At 42.2% G+C, this 15,651-nt stretch overlaps 1 protein-coding gene across 2 annotated transcripts in view; it reads left to right on the plus strand.

The window, feature by feature from the left end:
* Smc1a (structural maintenance of chromosomes 1A) overlaps nt 1–15,651 on the plus strand; it is a 46,656-nt gene that overhangs the window by 12,706 nt on the left and 18,299 nt on the right. For both annotated transcript variants that reach the window (XM_006993992.4, XM_015987479.3), the window contains exons 8-16: nt 392–474; nt 617–824; nt 6,141–6,326; nt 6,573–6,752; nt 6,846–6,992; nt 7,081–7,218; nt 8,287–8,403; nt 8,500–8,606; nt 12,117–12,258. In XM_006993992.4, the coding sequence (XP_006994054.1) occupies nt 392–474; nt 617–824; nt 6,141–6,326; nt 6,573–6,752; nt 6,846–6,992; nt 7,081–7,218; nt 8,287–8,403; nt 8,500–8,606; nt 12,117–12,258 (1,308 nt within the window). The remainder of the gene's footprint in view (nt 1–391; nt 475–616; nt 825–6,140; nt 6,327–6,572; nt 6,753–6,845; nt 6,993–7,080; nt 7,219–8,286; nt 8,404–8,499; nt 8,607–12,116; nt 12,259–15,651) is intronic.

Raw genomic sequence — 15,651 nt, forward strand, 5'->3', positions numbered from 1 at the left:
CCATGTATTAAGGCTGAGCAAGGCAGTCCAGGATGAGGAATAGGGGCCCAAAAGCCAGTCAAAGAGTCAGAGACAGCTCCTCCACCCACTATTAGGAGTCTCCCATGAATGCCAAGCTACACAGCCATAGCATATGTGCAGAGGGCCTAAATCAGTCCTATACAGGCTCCTTGGTTGTTGGTTCAGACTCTGAGCTCCTGTCAGCCCAGGTTAATTGATTCTGTGGGTTTTCTTGTGATGCCCTGGACCCCTCTGCGTTTTGGTAGGCCTCCTGCATTAGTGACAGATTGTGTTGGACTGTTGGAATTTTGGATGAGTAGGGTCAATAGGGGTGTAAGCTAATATAGCACATGGGCTCACCCTCTAGTAATGGAATGTATTTATTGCCCAGGCCAAGATCAAGCAAAAGCTTCGGGAGATTGAAGAGAATCAAAAACGGATCGAGAAGCTAGAGGAGTATATTACCACTAGCAAGTATGTGGCTCTGCAATGCTCTCTTCTCCTTCCACATCTCTTTTATGTTTATCCTGTTCCTCTTCAGGCAGGTCTCCCAGAGTCCTTCAGTCCCAGATTCTCTCACCACACAGGCTAACTCTTGTATTTTCTTACTTGACAGACAGTCCCTAGAGGAGCAGAAGAAGCTGGAGGGAGAGTTGACAGAGGAGGTGGAGATGGCCAAGCGCCGTATTGATGAGATCAATAAGGAGCTGAACCAGGTGATGGAGCAATTGGGGGATGCGCGCATTGACCGCCAGGAGAGCAGTCGCCAGCAGCGAAAAGCAGAGATAATGGAGAGCATCAAGCGTCTCTACCCTGGTTCTGTGGTAAGACTGGAAGGGACTCTTTCTAAGCATGTATTGAGACTCACTGTCAACCTTGTCAGTCACCCTGTGTTATGTGATAGACTTTCTATGGGGAGACATGATACATAGATCTACTCACCTCAGAAAGGGAACCCACGACAGAACGTATCACCAAAAGCATACCCCAGTGGTGGGTGACACCTCACAAAAGTAACAACCCTGGAGCTCTTGGCACAGCTTTCAGACTGCTCAACAGTTAAGAATCTCTTATTTCTGCCTCTGTCTGTCAGAGATTCCTCCTCCAGCAGGTGTTTACTTGTATAAAGCTGAGAAAGGTCTTCTAGAAACTTAGAAGTTTCCACTTTCCTAGATCTGAAACTGAAGTGTCTACCTGCCGAGTCTCCTGAGGCTCCTCCTCCCTGGAGGGAGTGGCGTGCCAGTGGAAAGGAGACTGCTGAAGAGCACTATGAAGACAGAATAGCTAGTCTTACTTTTATCCGGGAAAATGAAAACTCAGCTAAAATGTCCTACCCAAACAGCCTGGACTGGAGAGGTGGTTCAGAGTTAAGACCATGTCTACTTTGCCATAGGACCTGAATTCAATTCCCAGCACCCACGGAATCCGACACCCTCTTCTGGCCTACGTGGATACTAGTTACACATACACAGATACATGTAGACAAAACACATACATATAAAATAAAAAATAAATTGAAAAAGAAAAGAAGCAAAGCTTGTGAGAGAACTGCTGTTCATGCTCAATTTATCCTTTTTTTTTTTCCAAATTAAAAATTTTATTTACTGGGAGCTGGGGAGGTGGCTCAGTGATTAAGAGCAGTTCCTGCCCTTTCAGAGGACCTAACATAACAGGTGGCTCGCAGCTGCGTATAACTACAGCCCTAGAGGATCCCAGGCCTCTGGCCTTTGAGGGCTTGGGCATGTACATGCAAACACAGCACATAATTACAAATAATAAAAATAAAAAAGTTAATGTGTGTGTGTATTTGTGAGTATATGTGCCACAAGAATGGATCCAGCTTTTTTGAGACAGGGTCTCGTGTTGCCTTTTGCCTTTTTTTTTTTTTTTAAGATTTATGTATATGATTGTTTTGCCTTCATGTATGTATGTACCCCACATGCATGTCTGGTGCCTGCAATGTCCAGTAGTCATCAGTCCACTGGAACTAGAGTTACAGATGGTTGTGAGCCACTACATGGGTGGTGCTTTTAACCACCGAGGCGTCTCTGAACCATCGTGGTTGTTTTTCTGCTGTGTATGCCAGGATAGCTAGCCCACAAACAAGCTTCCTGGGGTTCTCCTGCTTCTACTTCCCATATCCTCATAGCAGCCATTAGGATTATGGATGCTGTGTGCTACCATGTCCTGTTTTATGTGGGTTCTGGGGTTCACACTTAGGTCCTAACTCCACATGGCGAGTGCCTTACCCACTGAGCCATCTCCCTCGCTCAGTCATGGGCTCTTTTCATTACAATTGCATCTTCCTGATGGCTTTGTCTTGCTATATCCATTCCTCTTTGGGGAGTGGGAGGGACAACAAAGGTTTTGGAGGTGGGCAGACATAGGCTAGGAATTGTCCTTCAAAGAAGTACCTTTGTGTAATTTTCTATAGGGGTTCCATTGGCGTGTGCTAACTGGGCCATTGGCTGTTAGGGAACTCCCCGGCTTTATCAAATCTTTGACCTCTTGGTCTAATTCTGAGTTCCTAGGTGCCCTGAATTGTTCTTCTTCTGTATTATCCTGTCCTTGGGTGCAACTTAGTTTGGTTCTATAAATACACACTGATCATTCCTATAGGGACTGCTAGGGAAGTACTTACTCTTTTTAATCTCATGGTTCTTAAGGAACCATGCTTGATTTTAGGGGTGCAGGAAGGGATCTAGTAAAAGTTATTTACTTTATTGGGTGCTTGTAAGAATTTGAGGTAATGTATATAAGATATCTATCAGTGTTTGTTAGGTAATGGCCTATGAAATGATAAAAGTCTTTGAAAAATGAGTATACATTCAGATGTGACTGCCTGAAGCTGTCACAATGACTTTGGAGCCAGAGTAGGCTTTTCCTATATAGTATGGTGTCTGCTCTGTGAGATAGGATAAAACCCAAGTGTTCTTCCTACTCTCACACAGCCAATAAATAAAGCACTTCGATTCTGATACCAGATGTGTGTGTTCAGGAGTTCCCGCATTTCAATAGACTCGATCTGGGTGTCCTATAATCCTTTCTGGCATTATCTGGAGATAGCATCAGATAGATACCATAGGTTAAGGACTCAGTCCCATAAGATGGCCTTTCACTTCAGATTGCAATTGTAAGCCTAGACTGACCTGTGATTCTGACCATCTGATTGAAAATTATGTTTCCATGACCTACTCCATTGATTAATTTGCTAGAGTTTCTTGTGGTTTTCAGGGAAACACATTTACTCTGTGTATGTGTGTCTGTCTGTCTTTCTGTCAGACATGTGTGAAGTCAGAGGACAATTTGCAGAAGTCAGTTCTCTCCTTCCACAGTGTGTGTTCCAGGAGTTGAACTCATGTATGTCATCAGTCTTCTTGGCAAGTGCCCTTACATCCTGAGCCTTTTCTTGAGTTATGTAGAAGCTCCCTGAATCAATCAATTAATTAATTAATTTTGAGGCAAGGTCTCACTATATATGCTACTAGCTGGCCTAGAACTCATTATGTAGACCAAGCTGTCCTTGAACTCAAAAAGATCTGCTTGCCTTTGCTTCTTGAGTCCTGGGACTAATGAATGGCATGAATAACCACACCCTGTTGTAGGTTGTTGTTTGGCACTTTTTCGGGCCGCCACCCAGCTCCCAAACTCTTACTTAGGAATGCCCTGCCTTAGCTTAGCTTAGTTTCTAGCCAGCTTTTCTTAACCTGTCTATCTTTTGCCTCTGGGCTTTTTCCATTCTCTTATTTTTGTAAATTGCTTACTCCATAGCTTGCTATGTAGCTGGGTGGCTGGCCCCTGGAGTCCTCCTCTTCTGGCTGCTAGCTCTTTTTCCTCCCAGGTTTTTCCCCCTATATATTCTCTCTGCCTGCTAGCCCGGCATATCCTTTCTCCTGCCTTGTTATTGGCCAGTTTTTATTAGACCATCAGATGTTTTAGACAGGCACAGTAACACAGCTTCACAGAGTTAAACAGATGCAACATAAACAAAAGTATCACACCTTAAAATAATATTCTGCTACAGCACCCAGCATGAACATAGAACTTTCAAGGTTTTTGTTGTCTTTTTAAGTTTATTTTAATTTTAATTATGGGGGTGGGGGTGTGTGTATCTGTGTTTCCATTTGTGGGTTTATACTTGTGAGTGAGGGTACCCGAGGAGGCTAAAAGAGGCTATCAGATCCTTTGGAGCTGGAGTTACAGGTGGTTGTGAGCCACCTGACGTGAATACTCAGAACTGAGCTCAGGTTCTCTGTAAGTGCAGCAAGCTGATTAATTTCTCCAGTCCTGAACTTTCAAGTTTTTATGGGTGGGAGGGTATAGATGTAACCAACCATCTTATTAAATAAGAAACACAGAAACAATGTAAAAGAGAAAGCCGAGAGGTCAGAGCTCAGAGCTAAAATCTCACCCTTCCTCCTGCTGTCCCAGCTTCGCGAAAGAGAGCTACTTCCTGTCTGTAAGTCGATTTTCCAGTCATTCTGCCTTCTCATTGGTTGTAAACCCAAACACGTGACTGCCTCGTCACTGTCTGAATGTACAGCCCCCTAGGTCTTAAAGGCATATGTCTCCAGTGCTGGCTATATCCCTGAACACATAGAGATCTATGGGATTAAAGGCGTGTGCCACCACCGCCACACTCTGTCTATGGCTCTAATAGCTCTGACCCCCGGACAACTTTATTTATTAACATACAATCAAAATCACATTTCAGTACAATTAGATTACCACCACAGGAGGGGGTTCATAGGCACAACAAATTAAATCATTGGCTACTGATGATTAACTCAACTTTTAGTCATCTTTTCCTCTTAGGTGTGGGACAGGGGACAAGAAGGCCTGATCTTCTAATCCTGCCTTGGTCTCTGTAATGACTAGCTCTCACAGGAAAGTTACCTAGGAGTAGTCAGTGATCAGTCAACTCATTATGATTTTAGTTTTTGGAACTGTGTCAGGAATCTCAATCTATGGCTAAATGTAGTTCATAATATCATAGTCCTCCCTTGATCTTTGAACACAAATCTTTTACATCAAAACAACCATAAGTCAAAAGATAAACTGGTGGAGCTGGAAAGATGACTCAGAGATTAAGAGCACTGGCTGTTTTTCCAGAGGACCCTGGTTCAACCCCCAGCACCCACATGGCAGCTCACAACTGTCTAGGGGATCCAACACCCTCACACAGACATACATGTAGGCAAAACACCAATGTTCATAAAAAATAAAAAAGGGATCATTAAAAAAAATTTAAAAACATACACTGGCATATTACTATAATTCCATTCAGTTATCAGTTAATAAGTAACCAGTGTAAAGCTGGGTGCCATGGTGCCTATCTTTTTTTTTTGTTTTTTTCGAGACAGGGTTTCTCTGGGTAGCTTTGCGCCTTTCCTGGAGCTCACTTGGTAGCCCAGGCTGGCCTCGAACTCACAGAGATCCGCCTGGCTCTGCCTCCCGAGTGCTGGGATTAAAGGTGTGCGCCACCATCGCCCGGCAGTGCCTATCTTTAATATTAGCAATGGAGAGGCAGAGGTAGGAGGATCATGAGTTTGAAGCCAACCTGGGCTACATAAGGAGATCCAGAATAGTCCCAGCTAAATAATGAGACCATGTTTCAAAAACAGAAAAATTAACTAGTGTATCATACTCAAAATTGTCTTCTATGGTAAGGCTGTTAAGGCTTGTGGCCTTTCAGTCAGTCTTGTCTGATTCCAAAAACAGTCTTAGGAAACCTGTGGCTTTACCCTTTAAGCCTCCAATATAATTGATCCTAGAGACAATGTGATGTCTTTCTTGGAGCTGCTTCTGAGGTGTTAATTGGGTCTTCCATCATGTAACATGTTTATTCAGTCCTTAATCCTCCTTTAACTAAACTTCTGTCTTTGGAAGGAACATTAGAATTGACCACTGTACTGGTCTAAATTGCTTGTAGCCATGCAAGTCTAACAAGTGCCTCCCCTCAGTCCATTCCCATTTTAGTGGTATTATACAGGTGCAAAAATTGAGGACCGACTTCACAAATAAGCAGCATAGTTGCATTCATTGTTCCATATACGGAGTTTTATCTTGCCCTTCTTTGTGAACTAGTAATTGGGATTCCTAAGCCTTACACTTCAGTTTTCCCTTCTTCTTTTACTCAGTATGGCCGCCTCATTGACCTCTGCCAGCCTACACAAAAGAAGTATCAGATTGCTGTGACCAAGGTTTTAGGAAAGAACATGGATGCTATTATTGTGGACTCAGAGAAGACAGGTCGGGATTGTATTCAGTATATCAAGGAGCAACGTGGAGAGCCTGAGACCTTCTTGCCTCTTGACTACCTGGAGGTAAGGCTTCTTGCCTCTTGACTACCTGAAGGTAAGAGTGTGTGTGTGTGTCTGTCTGTCTGTCTGTCTGTCTCTGTCTCTCTGTCTGTCTCTGTCTGTCTCTCTGTCTCTCTCTGTCTCTCTCTCTCTCTCTCTCTCTCTCTCTCTCGGTGGGGGGGAGAGGAGGTGGGAGTAGGCAAGGCAGTGTTGAGGGGCCCCTCACCTTGGCTTTATGTATTCTGTTGCTTCATAAGATTCTTTACACAGGTCAAACCTACAGATGAGAAACTCCGGGAGCTGAAGGGGGCCAAGCTAGTGATTGATGTGATTCGCTATGAACCACCTCACATCAAAAAAGCTCTGCAGTATGCTTGTGGCAATGCCCTTGTTTGTGACAATGTGGAGGATGCCCGACGCATTGCTTTTGGAGGTCACCAACGCCACAAGGTATGGCCCCCTTTTCCCAGGTTGGAGCTGCACAGGTGCAGTACTGGAGAGTCCTGTTTTCACCATCTCTTCCACCTCTTCTCGCTGTTGTAGACAGTGGCACTGGATGGAACCCTGTTCCAGAAGTCAGGAGTTATCTCTGGTGGAGCCAGTGATCTCAAGGCAAAGGCACGACGCTGGGATGAAAAAGCAGTAGACAAGCTGAAAGAAAAAAAAGAGCGTTTGACAGAGGAGCTGAAAGTAAGCGACAAGCAACTGGTACTTCGGAGTAGGGTTCCTGAGCTCCGGTTGGCCACTCACCACATGGCCCTTTTTTCTTGTCCCTTAGGAGCAGATGAAGGCCAAACGGAAAGAGGCGGAACTGCGGCAGGTGCAGTCCCAGGCCCATGGGCTACAAATGAGGCTGAAGTACTCCCAGAGTGACCTAGAGCAGACTAAGACAAGGCATCTTGCCCTGAATCTCCAGGTAGGGCCTGGCCCTCAGCCCTGGTGTTCTCCAAGGCCTTCCCAGGTTGCACTGAGGGTTGCAGTGACCACTTTGCTTCCTTTCTGTTGAGGATAGCATAGCTGAGTCAGACACTGGGATGGGGTGGGAGGTGCGGGTCCAGATCTTCTGTCAGCGGTATTGATCCCGTTAAGCAATTTACTTACCTTCTCTTCGTCAGGTTTCTCATCTTCCCTCATCTACCAAATGGAAGTTATTGTCTATTTTGTATGATTATTACAGAGATGGAACGTGTGAATGAATATCTATGAAGTTCTTAGAACAGTGGGCACTCAGTAAATGTTAGATACTGTTATTAATGCAGTTCATTCAATAAATATTAGAATTTCTTCTTTTTTTATTTTGTTTTGTTTTTCTAGACAGGGTTTCTCTGTGTAGTTTTGGTGCCTGTCCTGGATCTCGCTCTGTAGACCAGGCTGGCCTCGAACTCACAGAGATCCACCTGCCTCTGCCTCCTGAGTGCTGGGATTAAAGGTGTGCACCACCGCCGCCTGACTATTGGGATTTCTAAAAGTCAGTTGAGAATGAGCAACAGGGCCAGTCTAGTGGCATATGCCTACGGTCCCAGTACATTGGAGGCTGATGTGGAAGATTAGAAAATTCAAGGCCACTCTGAGCTATATGGTGGGATCATATCTCAAGGGAAAAAACAGACAGATAAACAAAAACAGTGAGTTGTAAGAATTTCAGTGTCTGTGGATTGGGTATATTAATGTGTTCTTTTGTAATTCTACATTTTCCCAGTTTACTCAAACTAGAGGTGTTACATAAAACCTAGATTCACCTTCTTCTGAAAAACAGTCCAACTTCTAAAATATATTTGGGGTTATCAATAAGGGATTGGGAACCTACAACTAATGATGTTTACTGTGTGCCTAGCTTTATGGATTAAAGGTTTTATAATTTGACTGGGATATTGGTGCTAAGTCAAGCTTTCTCAGTGGTTGTTGACCATGGGGCTGGTACTGGCAAGGAAGTTCTTTTCCTCCACACATTCTAGTCTCTTGTCTTTCAACCTCTTGTCTGTAGGAAAAGTCTAAGCTGGAGAGTGAGCTGGCCAACTTTGGACCTCGCATTAATGATATCAAGAGAATCATCCAGAGCCGAGAAAGGGAAATGAAAGACTTGAAGGAGAAGATGAACCAGGTTGGTAGAGGGTGGGCATGTTTATCAGAACAAGACTAGGTTTGGAAGTAGGACTTTAAGCAATAATGCCTCTGCCCTCCTTGCCTTTTCCCTCAGGTAGAAGATGAGGTGTTTGAAGAGTTTTGTCGGGAGATTGGTGTGCGCAACATCCGAGAATTTGAGGAAGAAAAGGTGAAGCGGCAGAATGAGATTGCCAAGAAGCGGTAAGTGAAAGTAGTATTATAAGGTATTGGGATGCATGTCTGCAGCCTTGAGTCGCGTGTGTCCTCGGGCAGCGACCAGTTCTTTAGAACCAGACTTATTGGAGGGGTAAAAGTGCCACCTTTAAATCTGCTTTACCTGTATTAAAATCATTACCTTGAACAATAGTTTTATAAAATGAGACAGTAGTGCCTATCTTGGGGCATTGTGGGGAGGATTAGATGAAATAATCGTTGTGAATTATGCAGCATAATAAGTAGCACCTACAAAGAACGATAAACATTACCATTTTTAATGTTTTACCATTATCCTTGTGTGTTGGAGGTTAGGAATGAAAAGAAGAGGTTCTAGGCTGGAGGAATAACCAGAAAAGAAACAAGCCTCTCCCTCATTTTATTGTCTAGTATATTATACTGTTTCTAACTTTGATGTTTAAGATGCAGTCTCCCCTTGCAGCACAGGCCGCCTCACTTTAGTTCATTCGTGGCATATGTGCACTCATTCATTCATTCAGTAAATCTTGTTTGGTTTTGCTTTTTTCAGATAGTCTTGCTTGAAACCCTGGTTGGTCTGGTACTTACTATGCAACCCAGGCTGGCTTAGAACTTAGCAATAATGCTGCCTCAACCTCCCCAATGCTGGGGTCATAGGCATGTGCCATTAATGTCTCACTTTAAAAGTCTTTTTGAATATCTACTTTGTACTAGGTTTTCTTGTGCTAGATATTGGAGGAGGTAAGGGAGATGGAGGTGAGGCAGATGAACATGACATAATCACCATTGAAGGAGGTCACACCCTGGACCCTGGGTCTCAGTCAAGAGTTCATCTAGAGGCGTACATCTAGTGGCATATGCCTGTAATCCTGTACTCAGGATTCCAAGTTCAAGGCCAGCCTTGAACTTAACAAGACCCTGCCTCTGAATACAGGAAAAAAGAAAGTGCTGAAAGTGTTACTTGCCTTTAGTATGTATGAGGCCCTGGGCTTCAGCCCTTAGCGCTACTGTTTCTACAGTAATATCCATTGCTTTCCTACTGCAAGCTAGGTTCAAAGAATATAAAATTGAATTGGGTGCTATTTTTCCCCCTCAGTGAACTTAGAGAGTTCTTGAGGAAAAGGTAGATGATGAAATTCAGGATAGTATGGTTGGAAAATAAAGAGGAAAATTTCAAGAAGACAAAAAACCTACTTTTAAAAAATGGGTCAAAGAAAGAAGAGTTTGAATCTTTGCAAACTGTAGGAATTGTTTGATTTCTGCATCAGAGAAATGCCAGTTAAAATAACATAGTAGTATTTGCTGAAAATAAGATGTCTTTAGTATATGGAGGTACACATACACATTTAGTCGCTCTGTGGGTGTATGTCCCAGAGAATCTTGTTACAGGATCCAAGGAGATTTGAGGGTTGTTCATTTGTGCATAATCTGTATTATTGAGTAGTATTGATGGCAATATAGATGGCCGCCATTGTGGTGAAAGTTTAAATTAAATGTGATAAACATAGACTCTGAAGTACTGTGGAGCAGTTCAAACACGAATAGATCTATAGGCAGTAACACAGAGAGCTAACTTAGAAATCTGCTATGGATTGGAACACTGAATGGTATAGATAATGTGGTACATTTGTATACATTTTAAAACATTTTTTAAGGATGTGCATTTTTTAAAAGACTTACTTTTATTTGTGTGTGTGTGTGAGAGAGAGAGAGAGAGAGAGAGAGAGAGAGAGAGAGAGAGAGAGACCGACCCAGAGAGAGAGAGAGAGAGAGAGAGAGAGAGAGAGAGAGAGAGAGAGAGAGAGAGAGAGATTCAGAATATGCCATATGTGTGCTAACACCCACAAAGCCAGAAGGTGGTGTCAAATTCCCTGGAATTGGCGTTACAGGTGGTTGTGGGCCTGGGAACCGAACTCAGGTCTTCTGGAAGAGCAAAGTGCTTTTAACCACTGAGCTGTCTCCCTAGCCCAGGATGTGTGTCACTTTGAGATATGTATTCACAGTAAGGGGAGATAATGAGAGTAGAAATCAAAGGCTGAATAAAGGAGATAAGGAAAGGGTTTTGCATAGAGAGTAATGACAAATTTATTATCAACTGTGACATTTGACTAGCGCAACTCATCTGAAATTCAAAAAGGAAAGAGCCAACCATATGTTACAGAAACTTAGAACCTGCCTTCAACTATCAGGAAAGGCATTAAAAGAACAAGGAGTGGTGAATTAGAGATCTGAGGAGTGAGTAGGATTTAGCCAGCTAAGCAGGGACAAAAAGGAGTTCCAGCCAGGAAGAACAACATGCTTAGAGGTGTGACAGAGCATGCTTTGTTCTGAATACTAAGTAGTTTTGAATGCCTGGCACATAAAAACCGGGTCAGGAGGAAGGCAGGGGAGGTAGAAAGGTCAGTAGGGGCCAGATCACCAAGGGCTTTATGAGTCATACTTAGGAGATTGGCCTCAAAATTACATACCTCCAAATTGTAGAGTTAATTACATTCCATTTGTATTATAGTGACTAATAGGTTTAAGCTGCTAGCATGACATCTGGCAGCATCTATCACACTACATTGAGGATTGATTGGTGGGGCAGTTGAAAGCTAGCCCTGCTTGGCTGCTAGTGTCTATATGCTGTTAATGTACTTTGAGTTTCTGAAGAGGTAAGGGAAAGGACAATAGCAAAATAGCAGGAATTCAGTGTTTTCTTAATCTTCTTATTCTACCGAATCTCTGCCCCTTGGGAGCTTCTAAAATCTTGGGGCAGAGCTTAGGATGCTAGAAAGAATTGAAACCCTTGGGCAAAAATGAGCTGATTACAGCCAATATTCCTCACATTGATGATGATAGCTAAAATATACTGAGTGGTTACTTTGCACACATTAACTCAATTAGAAAATCTACAGATGAGGAATCTGCAGTATAGAGAATATAACTGAGATTGTACTACGTCCAGGTGGAGGAATTGGAATTTTAGCCCTATAAGTAAGTCCACTACATTATACTACATTATACATTATACTACACTACATTATACATCACTACAGTGATGACATTATAGGAAAGAGCATGGATTCTGGTGTTAGACTTGGATTCCAGTCTCATGTGATATTTGCTTAGTTGTTACCTTTGTGGCCTTGGGGAAAGTTTCTTTTTTTTTTTAAACCTCTTAGCCTAAGTTTCCTGTGTAAAGTAAGGGTATTAATGCCTTGTTATGGGAGTTGTTGAGTAGAGAAATAGAGATAATCTTCATGAAGTACATAGACGCCTGATAAAGCTTATAACTGGTTTTAGATGAACCTTTGTTTTCTTTTCTTTTTTATGTCTCCTAGTAAATTGAGAAGGTGCTGGAGTCTCTGGTATCTAAAGGGGGGGGGGATAGATGGAATTCCGCTTAGATTCCTGTCTTTAGAGTTGCAGCTTCTGGGCACAGTTTGTTGTACATGTGAGTGGATGACGCTATGGTGACTGAGACTCAGTATCTGAGAGGCCCTGAGCGCTAAGTCTACTTCCTCTTTCTTTCTACAGCTTGGAATTTGAGAATCAGAAGACTCGCTTGGGCATCCAATTGGATTTTGAGAAGAACCAGCTGAAGGAAGATCAGGATAAAGTACACATGTGGGAGCAGACAGTAAAAAAGGATGAAAATGAGATAGAAAAGCTTAAGAAGGTAAGGAAGGAGAAAGGGAAAAGACAGGGGGGAATTTGGAATACATATGATGCATACAGGTATAATACCTATAATTTCTACAGTTTTCATTTAATGAAAAACACCAAGACCTTAACAGGGGAGAAATGAGTATGTGACATAAACATTCCAAAAGATTGAAATAGCTCACAAACATAAATAATTTAGTTTTTTTCCCCAGGAATCAACGAAATACAAATGAAAGTAGCATTGGGTATACTTTATTTTCTATCATTTAATGATTTATGGTTTTATATCTGTATGGGGTATATGCACATGAGTACAGGTGCCTGTGGAGGCCAGAGGCCTGGGATACCCTAGAGCTGGAATTACACGCAGTTTTGACTGCCTAATGTGGGAGAGATGTTGGGTCCCCTTGGAGCTGGAGTAACAGATAGTGTTTTGAGCTACCTGATGTCGGTACTGAGAACTGAACTCAGGTCTTTTGAAGAGCAGCACACCCCCTTAACCACTGAGTCATCCATCTCTCTAGCCTCACACTATCCAAAAATTAAAACCAAAACATTTCTCAGTACCTCATAGGGCGCAGGAGACCAGTATTCTTATATAACATTCCAACATCTATCAAAAAGCTTCTAACTCAGCCTTCTAACTCAGTAATACCTGAGGAGGTAATCCAGAGTGTTAGCAAAGCTTTGTGCAAACACATTGATATTTATCATAATCATTTATTATAAACCTTATTTATAGTTCCAAGTTGGAGACTACCCAATGCCCCTTGGAAAGTAGGAATTTAGAAAATTATATGGCATTATGTACATACATAATTTAGTGGCCTTTAAACTTTAGTAACATATAGATCTCATTTAAAGCAAAAGTATTTTCCAAGATAGCCAAGCCAGAGCTTCTTAAATCCTGTTATTACTTAAATATAAAAATGAGTGTTTATGCTGGGTGTGGTGGCACACGCCTTTAGTCCCAGGCAGAGGCAGGAGGATCTCTGTGAGTTCAAGGCCAGCCTGGTCTAAATAGTTCCAGGACAACCAAGGCTATGTAGAGAGACCCTATCTCAAAAAAAAGGTTGTACATTTTTAATGCCTAACCAAAAGCCAAGACAAACTTGCCAATTAAATGCTAGCAAAATGAATAAAATTTGGATTTTTGAAAAGGGTGACTTGTACTTTTAATAGATATTAGAGGAAAATGACTTAGAGAAGGTCAGTAATTATTTCAGCTTTTAATCTGTTAGAACTCTGTCCTAAAAGCCTCAACTGATTATTTTCATATTTTTGATCAACAGATGATCTCACCAACCAGCTAAGTGTGCCATAGGGTGTTTTCATTATTTCATACATCCAGTATTTGATAAAAACAAGAAATTGCATCAGTATAGGTTAAATGCCTGGCTGGCAACCAAATCTAATCTCTTAATATTCATTTTATTCTTTAGCTCTTCTACTTTGTCAACAGAAGCTTTTATGCATTTTCCTTAGTGGTTCTACTGATTCCACTTAGCCTTGCCTTTGAGGTCTAATGGACCAGAGTTGAGTTGTTCTGTGTTTATGTTGCCCACAGCCACTTGTTTGTAGTGACTGTAGGTGAACAGCATTTCATCATTTGCTCGCTTCATCAACAGCTTTCTCAGACTTAGCCTGAAACATGCTGGTGGGGGTTTAAGGATTTCTGGGAGCCCACAAAGAAGGTGAGGAGCTGGAAGGCAGCCTGAAAGAACAGGCTGGCAAGTACCATTAGAGGCATAGCTCCAAGTGTCTCGACCCTAAATCAGATTAGCCACATAAATTCAGTGCAGCAGATGATGTTTTACTGACACACAGCCATCTCATGGTATGACTGTGCTAGTGTCTGCTGCAGTCATGCTGTTTGGCATGTGTGTGTCACTGTGTTTTGTGTGGTGACTTTTCCTTATATTTCTTTCTGTTTAAATCCCTGTGCAACCCTTGTTCCTTATAGCATTCCTTCCTGAGACGATTTGGTTCTCTTGGTTTGAACATATCACTTGACTTTTGTATGCCTGTATTTGTTGCTTTTGTATTTCTTCATTAACCCTTTGTGATCTAGAATAGTGTTACTGGAATCTTACATACACTTGCCGATTAGCTAGTAAAATAATGGGACAGGACTAAATTTACATCTGGATGCTCCAAGATAGTGTAGTTATGTGACTTTTTACTTCATTTTGAATAGAGTTGTTGGTTAGCAGAAAGATGTCAGAATAGTACAGCCTTCATTTGATACTCACAGGAGATTTTCTAGGGACCTCTACCCCCAGCACTAGAATGTATAAAATGTATTAAATGGTGCATTGTTTGTCTGTAAACTATGCATGTAACATGAATTGCTAAATGGTCTTACAATAAACAACCTGGAGCCAGATATTGGGGTAAAAGCTGAAAGATTAGAGAGACAAAGAAACAAGCCACAGCTACTTCTCACCTTGCCAACTCCATGAATCCTCTGACTGAATGTCTCTCAGTCCTCAGCCGAATGGGGTCCAGCCAAAAAGGGCCTCTAGCCGAAAAGCGCTTCCAGCTGAAAAGGCCTCAGCCGGAAAGGCTTTAGTTCCTGTCCCCTCAAGCCTTATATGCCTTTCTCCGCCCAGCCATCTTACTTCCTTCCTAGTGCTGGGATTAAAGGCGTGTGTGCTCCCCAAATACTGGTAGCAGAGGCGTGAGATCTCAAGTCCTGGGGTTAAAGGCTTGTGATTCCCAAGTACTGGGATTAAAGGCGTGTGCCACCATGCCTGGCTCTGTTTCTCTCCTAGACTGAATCATCTCATGTAGCCCAGCGTGGCCTTGAACTCCCAGAGATCCAGATGGATCTATGTTTAATCTAGTGCCTTGTTCTGTTCTCTGATCTTAAAGCAAATTTTATTAGGTACACAATGTATCACCACATATGCACACCCTCTTGAATGCTTTAAATCATCTCTGTATCATATCTAATGCAATATAAGTAGTTGTTATACTTGATATGATTTAGGGAATGACAAAAATATCTAAACATTCAGTACATTTAAAAACAAAAAACAAAACAACAGAATCTCACTATGTATCCCTGGATGGTTAGAACTCTGTAGACTAGGCTGGCCTCAAACTCACAGACATCCAATTGCCTCTGCTTCCTGAGTGCTGGGACTAAAGGTGCGTGCCACCACACCTAGCATAGTACAGCTTTTAGCCAAATGCTGATGTTCCAGTGAACCCATGTATTACAAAAATCAGTGTATATAGCAGGCTGACTATCAAAGAACTCTCCTCCACAAAAATTTATCAGTTATTGTGTTGCTGTAGTTTGCTTTAGCATTCTGTATATTCATTATTTTTATAAGTTATTTGAGAATTAATTCCAGATGCATTTTCTTTTTCTCCTCCTCCTCCTCCTCCTCCTCCTCCT

Source organism: Peromyscus maniculatus, chromosome X, assembly GCF_049852395.1.
Source record: "Peromyscus maniculatus bairdii isolate BWxNUB_F1_BW_parent chromosome X, HU_Pman_BW_mat_3.1, whole genome shotgun sequence".
In the NCBI taxonomy this organism is placed as follows: Eukaryota; Metazoa; Chordata; class Mammalia; order Rodentia; family Cricetidae; genus Peromyscus; species Peromyscus maniculatus.